The 11,278-nt window shown below is 35.5% G+C and overlaps 1 protein-coding gene across 1 annotated transcript in view; it reads right to left on the bottom strand.

The window, feature by feature from the left end:
* Positions 1–386: 386 nt before the first annotated feature.
* The window catches only part of ROCK2 (Rho associated coiled-coil containing protein kinase 2), a 94,567-nt gene continuing 83,675 nt past the window's right edge, over positions 387–11,278 (bottom strand). Inside the window, 8 exon segments of the mRNA XM_074895632.1 lie at positions 387–495; positions 4,256–4,469; positions 5,106–5,367; positions 5,574–5,652; positions 6,384–6,472; positions 7,423–7,493; positions 10,558–10,726; positions 10,960–11,139. Of these exon segments, the coding sequence (XP_074751733.1) occupies positions 402–495; positions 4,256–4,469; positions 5,106–5,367; positions 5,574–5,652; positions 6,384–6,472; positions 7,423–7,493; positions 10,558–10,726; positions 10,960–11,139 (1,158 nt within the window). The 3' untranslated portion in view covers positions 387–401.

The raw sequence follows: 11,278 nt of genomic DNA, 5'->3' as shown, positions 1-11,278 counted from the left end.
TGTAAATACCAATTCTATTTCAGCTAAACATCCAACTGCAACAATCTCCCTTTTAGCATTCAAAAATTATATGCAAAGGTTAGCAATATTAGCACTGTAGATGACCAACTACTCTGACAACAGCAATATTTTTTTTTTCAGGCAGGCAGACATGAATTTTGAAAAAAGATCTAAAACTAGAAAAACAAAAACACTGACAAAGGCAACAACTTCATTTTAATGAAAATGACTCCTCTAAAAATTCATCAACATCATGAACAGAATCTCATTTTTACTGTTTAAAATATTAAAATGAGATCTTGTATTTTCTTGGCTTTGAGAAACAAAATCCAACATAGCATGCTGTATTCAAAGGCAAACAAATCCATTCCTCTCTATTTAGATTTACCCCTTATACTTCTTCAGAAATCAAAAACATCGTCATCATCATCACCATCAATATCATCAACATCATCAAATGACCAATCCCAGTCCTTAAATGCCAGATCAAGTAATCTGCAACAGGAGGGTTTGATGTTTAATGTGTGTCACGCTTCTATAAAAGACTTCAAAATTCCATTTGTCATCACTAAACCTTTCAATTAAAGACTGTATTAAGGTGGGTTCATTCCTTTGCCTATCATGGAATATGAAGATTCAGTTAAGTGTTCACGTAAGCCAGGAATATTGTATTAATTCAAAATTTATCTCACCAATCATTCAGTTGTATAGAACACTTACCATATTGAGTTTTTCCCCAAAATATTTCAGTAGAAAAGACCAACATGTACATTTCATAAAATTAGCTGCTTTCTGTTTTGCTGCTGTTCTGGTTGACTGAGGTGCAGTTTTATGCTCTCCCGCTATCCCTTTCCAGACAGTAACACAAGGCTAACAATTTTTCCAATAAAGTAACTTTGCTGAACAGAACATCAAATAAAAGAGCATCAACTGAATTTACAAACAAATACAGTAGGATTTTCCTATATCTCAAATACAGTGGGATTTCACTATACAGCTATCCTGTAGCTCATTATTTAAAGCTAAGCAATGCCAAAAAAAGAGGACATATCAACTTGTTCTCTATGCATTGCTGTCTGCGTTCCTTCTATGGTCGCTATAGAACAAAGAAAGCAGGTGAGGCAAATCTTGTCAGTAAATGAGTCATTTTACCTCTTTTAGGCATTTATTTTGGGATGGGATGAATCATTGTCTAGAAGCATTCATCTCTTTCTGTTGTTATCAAAGGATCTTAGACAAATATCTTAAGTCTAACTCCTCAATTGTTATAGCTACAAGAAATGAAACCCAGTCTAGTCACCTCTCCAGTAAGCAAAATGGATTTTAAATCAGGATTACGTGCCAACCATAGGAGGCAGAGATAGAAATCTTATCCTAAAAAAGTTCAGTGTGTTTTAACTAAAACATGCTACTGTGTTTAATACAGTTCATCGCATGCTTTAAACAAAATAGGTTTCAGGGTTTTTAGGTTTTAAAAGTTTTTACACTTTTAAATCTGATATATCCTGAAAGGCTCAATATTCACTTACTATATGAGCTATGGCTATCGAAATATGTTAAAGTTGATTTCTGAATGGATAAGCAGAAATTGTATGGTCTGTATCAAAAACAGGTTTGCCCTTTCTTAAACCATCGCAAAGAACAACAGCCATGAAAACCTTGGAGAAACAATCACTGTGTGAAATTCCTAGTAGGGACAGCATTTGCTGCCAGGGTCCACTGATGGCTTATCTCCAACTTGTCCCCAGCCACCCAGTTCCCAGATTTAACTGGCAACTGCATCTTCATTCTTCACCAAGTTCATAACAAAAAAATTAATTATTCCATATGGTAAGCCCTTGCACAAAAGCCTCATAGAAGCACAAGTCAGAAATAAATTTGCCATAGCAATTACAGTAATTTATAAGTATGTGGTTTCTAATTAAAAGTATTTAAATCCATACAAACTTCCACTGGTTTGACAGAGCTGCATTAGTAAGGTGATAGGTGACATGACCTCACAGAACTACACTTTTCCATCTCCTAGGTGTATATGCAAAGCTCACTTGGAAAGTTTAACTGCAAAAATAAAATGTTTTACACACAAAAATATTCATCCTCCTCCTTTTCCCACCATTATAAAACATACAGATAGAAAAATATATACATAGAAAAAAAAAAAATTCAAGACTGATTCATGGTGGAGCAGGACCACAACTTAAAAGAATGGTAAGAATAAATACTGTGTTATGAAAGCATTTTATAAAAAAGGTCATGAAGATTGAAAGAAAGGCATTAGAAGGAGAAAAATTATTTTCAGAACACCTAAGGATTGCTGTGGAATAAGAATCATAATTTATAATAGACCTGTTCTTTGTTAACAGTAAGAAAGAGAGTAACACTACTGAAGTAGACTGTAAACATTACACAGAAGAAAAGCATTCTAATTGTCCCCCATGAATGTTTCCTTGATTCCTGCTTCAATCCAATCATTAATATTTTGGCTACTTTTGCAAAGAAACTCTTCAATAATCAGTCCCTAAAAAGCAGTGACTAAAAAACTTTTTACCTGCATGATTATGATAAAAAAAAAAAATCTAGTAATTTAAAATTCAAATTATAAAGTCTGACTTTCTTTTAAATATGTAAAATAAATCACCAAAAATCAGACTGTATGGAGTTAGGAGCGAAGTGAAATTAAGTTACTTTGAGTTGTTTCACTATGCATTTCCACGCATTAAAATACTAGCATTTTAAGCTCTAACTCTTTGTAGCACGAGGCTGTTTTGTGGTAACTGCAGCATCACAGTAAGAGCACACTACGCTGCATTCCCCCCACTGTGGTGGCTCACCCAATCCAGTTTTCAACCAGCCAGCTTAGATAGTGGTAGCAGTCTGGCCACAGAAACAAGGAGATAAATACTGTCCAGCCACTGCCAAATTATCTCTCCAGGGGGAAATGTTAAGCCATTGCTGCTGGAATACTGCAACAAACAACACAATTCAGACCAAACTTTTCACAGGCTGTCAGCAACCGGGGACTGATATAACCAAGTATTAGCTAGTATTCTAGGTGATGAAAAAGGCAAAGTGAAAAACACCTAGAAATCCCATACTGTGCAATCACATAAGCACTACCTGTAGAATGTTTTCACTTCCACAATGCAGTACAGGATTCTGCTCCTTAAAACTGATCCAGTAATACATTACTGGTTTTCCTACGCATTTTTTTTTCCCATATCAGAACAACTTGTTAAAATTATTCTTTTAGGAATCGTGAGACATGTGCATGAGTCCTTCTAGGCTGAATAAGTAACTGAAGCAAATTCTCCCACCCTCTGGTGAGTGCTCAGCTACTTGAGCAAATGGTGACACCCCCCACCCCCCCCTCCCACCTTCCTGCTCTCTTTCAAAAAGCATGAGTGATGCTCAGACAGCTGCCTACCACTTCAGCAATGGGCTCCACGCTGTGGAACCCACATGGGCAGAGATGCAAAAGTGAGAGTCATCTGAAGTAGCTCTTCACTGTAGATGTACAAGAACATGTTGTTCATACACTGGGAGGACTGAATACTGAAACTAACTCTTCCTAAACATCAACTGTAAATGGAGTCAGACATAGAGATACATACATTTGGTCAGATGAAACACATGTTAACATACAAATCCACAATCAGGTGTCTAACCTTAGAGCAGGTCAGGAATTAACACACATACCTCAAAATCAAGCAAAAAGAAACGAAAAGACATGTAGTCTTTTACTACATATAAGGCCTTCTGGACTGCCTTTTGAAGGCACCTAATTCTCTCCAAGGTTCATTAGAACCACAAGCACTTCACTTCATTGCTCAATTTCAAATCAGGTACAGTAGTGGCCATCTTGAAAACAAACCTTTTTCTCTTTTCTTTTCTTTTTTGAAATTTTCACACCCTTCTCACTGACTCTTTGCCTAGTTAAACCCCATTTTCCCTGCCAGCTGCCAGTTTACAGGAACTATTAGGCTCAGATGATGCTATAGGTTCTACCTATTACACGTAAGAGCAATAGGATAGACTATCAGTATGGTAGACTTAACTAACAGGTAACACAAGGTCCTTTAAACAAGGGAACAAATATAAGTGCTCTTCTTATAACTTAACTGAGGTTTATAAAAGACATGCTAGATCACATGTCAGTAGTTGACATTTGTGGTCAATTATCCTTATTAACATATACAACATTAATTGTTGTAAAATGTTTAAAGCAATAAATTAAATAGCAGCTCTTGTGTCACACCTTGGTTTGTTTGGAGGAAGCTGTCGACTTGGTCGTCTGATGGACTGGTTTGGCTGTACCTTCATGGAAGTTCTGGGAGAAGATCGAGCAAAGGGGTCTGGTGCTGGAGGCTTCTTGGGTATTTTTTTCACCAGTCGGCTCACCCATTTTTGCTGTTCTTCTGTAGAATTAGCTAACAGTAGTAGATTCTTTGCCGTTGAAATATCGTAGTAGACTGCAATAAGAATTTTTTAAATAAGAATGTTGTTGTTATTCTAAACGTGTCCCCACATCAAAAATTAGTTGTCAGATTACCATACTCTCACAGTCAACACACAGAGAAATCAGCAGAGAAATCAAAGGCAAAGTGAACGAGATTTTGCAAAACTAAGTTTCCAGGCTGCTGACAGTCCCTCCTCCTTAGATTTCGAGGGTAACAACTTAGTACTATGAAAGACACACACTCACATGGTGAAAATCAGGGAAGGGTAACACAAAGAAGTGTGCCTGATCCCAAGAAACTATGTAATGTGAGTCACAACGAACAAAATTCACTAAGTCATCTATTTCATAACATGCACTCACACTATCATTTTGCATAGCAATACAGCACAACACACAGTGTGAGCAGCCTTACAACTACCATGCTCTACAACACAACATGTATGTACCTATACTGGCCATGTGCCATTAACTTACATCAGGGAGCTGATCCTCATGTAGACACCCTTAGAAAGGTTCTGATGGCTACATACTAATTTAAGAAAAACCTACCTGTTTATGTTTAGCAGGTGTCACACCATTACTAGAATCCTCTGAATCTATGAGAACACCTTGTGACTATATGCATATTCAAATACTTGCTGTTTACCTTTGCAAGGTGCTATAATCTCTTCTTTTTTATCCATGTGATCTTTGTGACATTTGATATGGCAACGGCGACATTCTAGAGCAGGAGGAGGTTTAAACATATGCCACAGTGGCTTCATACAAGCTTCACAATTGGTTGGAAAGTGATAAAGAGTAGGTATAAACTCATGTCCTTTGTGACAAATGTAATTTGATTTCTCTCCCATGGGCTCCACAAGAAATTCCTGTTCCTTTTTGCTCTCTCCTTCATTAGCATATAGAATCTAGAACCAAAGCAAAAGAATCTCAGTACTCCTAGATGACAAATGTAAATCTCTGAGTCAAAAGACTGAATAATTACACTGGAATCAATTTTTTCCCCGATAATTTTTTAGTAAGTATTTCATTAGACAAAGTTATGAAAGTATTTTTGACAATGTGTGAAATACTACATTTGTTACACTGAAAATATTAATTTATTACTGAATACCTGGAATATCCTAGGAATTTCCTTGGAATCTGCTCTGTACACATCAGTCTGAGTGACTGGGCGGACATGGAAGAGTTTGCTATAGGAAATTATTTCAATAAGAAAATTAATGTTACCAAAATTATGAATTTAAATTAACAGAATAAGTTAGGATAAAACATACAACATTACGACTTAGAGCCATTAAAGATTTGTCAGTACAAATTTCTCAACACTTGATTAAAGTCCTATCTTTCAATCCTACACATGAACTTCCAAAAATCCTAAATAAAAAGCAGTCACAAGCATGCAGCTCTATTTGTGAAAAAAATCATATGACTTGAAGGATTGCCAGTAGCTTTCTAGCAGAATCCTCTCCCCATGCTCTAACCTCTGAACATCCACATTCTGAATTCATTAAGAAAATACGTTAACTATACCACCCACCTATAAAAGCATGTTCTAAGTGACAATGTACAAACACGAAAATTACAGCCACTCTGCTAGAGTTTTCTTAACATTTTTTGCTAGAACATGTATATGAGATAAGTCTAGCTGAGCTAGTGGAAGCAGTTTAGTTACATCAGAGCTCAACAGAGCTAGAGCTCCCTGCGTCAGACTGAGCAGCACACTACTGCTGCACCCACTGCTTACAGCAAACACAATTCTTCATCACAACAGACACTAAGTCCCAGCTCTGTAGTTCAAATTAGAAAAGTACAGCCCATTTGACACTGTGCTCCCAGACTGAACCTCAAAAGGCCTTTTGTCAAAGTCTTTCCAAAGTTCACTGACAAACTGGAAGAAAGCATCTCACATGAGAATACTTACTCTATATCTAATACCATATAGGGATTAGATTGTTCTTTATCTTGCTCACTGTCATAGAACAGGATCTTCTTACTGCTTACAATTACATACTGTTAGGAGATAGAAAAGGATAAAAATATACATTTTAATCCAGCTCATTACAGATGTCAAAAATGTCACAGGAGTATTTTTCTACAATTTTATTAAATGGAGGCTAAATGGACAATAGTAGTACTATATGCTAACTCCATGACTTGCCAATAAACAAAATTCTGATTACCTGATAAATCAATTTATGTTATCAGATTAATTGATATTTAACAGATTTAAGTACCTATCAAGAAATAAAAATGAAAGTCTAGAAGAAAGTAAGATAAAAGCTTTTCAATTCTATTTTACTTATTTAATTTTCACTTGGACAGGTAGAGAGAGTAATTGTCATCTTATGATGTCTACTTTACACATGCAGTTCAGAACTAATAGGGATCATACTTACAAAGATCACTGTTATACTTACCAGCACTGCTAGCAATTTTCATAAAAAAACTTGTTACCTAGAAGACCTCCTACTTCCAGAATTTTGTCCAGAATGAACAGTTTGACTGAGCAGTAAAGTGAACTGGTATGAAAACGTGTATGTTACTCTTTGGGCAAAGACCCATTGAAGAGGTTACTGAAAATCAGTAAATGAGTGAAGGCTGCACAAGGCAGAAGAGTATTAGTTTTATCTCTTAAATACAATAAAGAATCAATCAAGGGCAGCTGCTTCCAGGCTCTGCTGAATTCCAGCTACATGATACTGCTAGGAATGCTTATGGCTGAATATACAAACATTTGAAGATCCTGAAGGCTGTTCTCACCTCTGACTGGACAAAGCGTCTTAACATATTACAGTTGTCTAAACCTGATCCCCTCAGACGTAGCTATACCAGCTAACATATTTCGTACATTTAAGTAATGAGAGAACATGTATCAAAGAAAAATTAAAGTACTGAAAACCTGCAGTAAGGTTAAAATCCAGACTACACATGAAACAAGATCATAAATCTGGTTTTCTTACCTTTTTAACCCATCCAAATTTTTTTGTGTTATTTCTAACAGGCAGTGATAGCCAGCCTTCCAATCTTGATTCTGAAAAAGAGATATATATTAAAGAACATATTCACAAAACTTTTTTATTCTTGAGATTACTGTCCACTTTTAAAGTTATCAAAGATCAATAATAAAACCACAGAGCAAACATGAGTATATGAACTATTTAAAACTACAAGGTCTTGCAAAACGTATCACAATAAATTATGTATTCCTGAATACATCCAATAACCAACAAGGCAATCACAAAAAAGTAGTAGACATGAGGAAGAAGGGGAAGAGCAAACTTGCAATTATAGCACACACATGCCCTTTAGTAATTTCTTCAAGACTTAAAATGCACAAGTCTGTCAACCTTTACCTTGTCAAAGAGCATCTGAAGATATTAGTACAGACCATACAACATTCAGTTCAAGAGAAAAAAAGGCGAACTACCACCACAAATAACCTATATATATGCTGGGTAAAATTTCAGAAGTTTAGTATCTTAACTCATATTTTTTCCTCCATAAATGTTTCATTTTTTCTAATGTTGCCTATATCTCCTAGGCTTTCCCATCCAAAAAAAAAAAGTATTATTTGGCTAATCTTAATACTTGCCTAAATTCAACTGCCCTTTCACACACTTGCAGTATTTTATATTACACTGGCACATTAGTCAGATCAGATTTACCAACAGTATTAACAGCTCAGCAGTTGTGTGACATACACATTTCAGTAATAACCAAAAGCAAAGCAGGATCACGCTTTTCCTAGTGCTTGGTAATATGTTTTATCACGTAGCCTTTGACCCTCTTTTTAGGACCTGCACTTAATATAAGCATTTCTTTCCCCTATGTTTTACTAAGAACTACTACTCAATTGCAGTAATATTCTTCTAATGAGTTTCCCACCCTAGCAGATAACCTCTACTGCTGCTGAGAAACCTCCAAGTCACAAATACTGAAGCCTTATGTAGTAACAAACAAAACCATGAAAGAGCATAAACATGCTCCAAAATTGCAAAAGATATTTTCCTTCTTACCAGAGAGCATTTGCAGGCTCCTGCCTGTGTTTAACACAGTGTAACAAATAGTTATTAGATGTTCATACAATTCTCATTTTGTCTAGAGAGACTTCTTGAAGCAAGGTATTTATTCAGATATGCACTGTCTTCAAAGCTTATTCTATATAAGCACTGCTGTTGATGTCACATTTTAATGTACATACCAAGTACATGAAGCAGTTCTATAACATCTATTTTGTCTCACGCCCACCATTTTAAATTATTCCTTTCAACTACACCCGATACAATCATAATGCTGATGCAAAAAAAAAATCCTTCCCAGATCCAGGAAGCATGTATTGCTAATGGTGTGGGGGGAAAAAAAAAAAGAAGCATTAATATATTTCCTATTTTTCTCGGTGATCTCTAATACTATCGCATGAAATTGGACAAAATTAGCGTTTCGGGTTACATTTCTTCATTTCTGGTGTCCATTCTTTACTAACAGATCAGAGAAAGGGCAGAATATTCCAAAATATTCACAGTACATGCTTATAAGCAATAGGAGGGGAAAAGACAACACAACTCAATGACCATACCTCAAATCTGCTGTAATTATGTCAGCAAAAAGTCCTAGCTTAGATATGATTTTTATTTAGAAAAAAACAAAACCATGCAGATACCACAACAGCAGCTAACAAGGAAAAAATTACGTATGAATGATTCTTTTATTAGAAATCTCACAGCAAAACCCAGACGAAATGCATTATTCTTTACACTAGTTTGATGAAGTAATGTCAATATCCCCAAACAAGTTTTGCCTTCAGTGAAAATGTATTCACACTTCAAAAGGAACCTCAAGTGAAATACAGAAATTTAAATGTAAGTGAAAAACCTGGCTCTGACGTTAACATTAAACGTAAGTTTTGTTCAACAGTGTATGTGCATATAAAATGAATATAGAATTAGTAAAACAAAGCTCTGTTTTACCAGTCATATCATTTCACGATATGCTTTATGTATCTGAAAAAATGAATAAATTTTGCTTGTCTTACCATACAAGAATCAAATATAAGATTCAAATTAAGACAAATGTAATATTCAGAAGACTGGATTTCTGGGAACAAATAATGTAAATTTAGGTGGTGAGGAGTTAAGGTATCTCCACACTTCACTTAAACACAAAGATTTGACTTTTTGGTATCCAGTATCTTAGGGTCATATAAATAGCTGCAGATACTGGATAGAGGTTACCTTGAAAACAAGGCCACAAGGCTCATTCATTCAATGCTTTAATAAAAATGGTGGGTTTATAAATGGTAGCAAGCATCTATAAACGTTTAGAGAAAACAGGCCAATTATTTGTTCATGTAAACTTTTTCATGTCTTTGATGGCAATGCTTACTTCCACTGCAGTGTGTTTACTGACAGATATGCTCTTATGCTCTTTTTTTTTTTTTTTTTTTTAAATAATGTATTAATAGTGTTAGTTTTGAAACAGAGAAAAGGACACAGTAAGAACAAAACCAAACAGTTCTCAGGGATGTCACCTGTGCTATCAACTTCTGTAGGGCTGTGGGAACAAGACAAAGGTTCTTCCTCTGAGTCAGAATCAGAATCGAGAAGCATGCGAGAACTGGAAGGCTTAGTGGCAATACTGACAGAGGTAGAAGAGTGCTGGTAGGTAAAGGACATGGATTCCATAGTGTGGGATTGAGTGATATGGACTAAACATCAAGCATAAAGGAGGAAAAAGGTAGAAAATAAGTCAAAATAGAACCTCTAAGAAGAGAGTATTAGTTTTACATTTCATCACATAACACAGTAATTGCAAAGTAACCACCACAATAAAGTGAAAAAAACCATTTAGTTTTAATGGGGTACAATAGAATTTTTTAAAGTAAGTTCTTTAAATAAATGTAAGGTGAAGTATGATTACAAACAGATTTAGTTAGTAGGTGGATAGTGATCATTACCAAAGTGCTGATAGTACCATAGAAACACAGGAGGATGAAAAGCTACAGAATCATCAGAATATTAATTTAATACTTCAGCTTCTATGGTAAAACATGGATATAAACCCAATTAATGTAGAAATATTAATAAAAATTAACATACCAGGGAATCCATCATCTGCCTCAGCATCTCCAGGTCCACTGCCTATGCTGCTGCTGTCCAGACCGATGTGCAATGACTGCAGCTGTGAACGAAGCTGTTCAATGTCACTGTCTTTGCTGTCCAGAGTCATCTGGAGTTCAATCCGTATCTGACTCTCTTCTGCTATTTGCTGTAAGGATAAATGACAAGATTTCCTATTATCCCAATACTCAGTTATTCAGAGAAAACATAAGTAGAAAATTACACAGACTTTGCAGTCGATCTGAATACATATACTGCATATTTCTTTTGGTCATGGGAAATTCAGGAATAGCAACTGTATACACTACCTTAAAGCTTGTATCAATTCAATGAGAATTACAGAAAATGCTATCAATGTTTCTATTTGCAAAAGGATCTTACTGCTTGCATTTCATTGATTTCCTTCTGATATTTGATCATCATTTGGGTTAATTTTTCTCGTTCAGACTTCAGTTCCATATGCAGTTTCCTATTTTCTTTTTCCTTCCGCCGCACGTCAGTGTCAGCTCCACGTTTGACTGGACCCTTTCGATTCATGATCTCAGCCAATTTATTCACAGCCTTCCCATGGAAAATTAAAAAAAAAGACAAATCCACATTAACAAATCCACAGTTATATCATGAAGAAAGAAAGTCTTCTCTCCTATCCATGACCAGACACTTTTAATCTAACTGTAAGTTAAGACCTCTGCAATAAAGT

The sequence above is a fragment of the Athene noctua genome, chromosome 1 (genome assembly GCF_965140245.1).
Source record: "Athene noctua chromosome 1, bAthNoc1.hap1.1, whole genome shotgun sequence".
NCBI classification, from domain to species: Eukaryota; Metazoa; Chordata; class Aves; order Strigiformes; family Strigidae; genus Athene; species Athene noctua.
The sequence above is the reverse complement of the archived record's forward strand: the minus strand, read 5'-3'. Positions and strand labels throughout refer to the sequence as shown.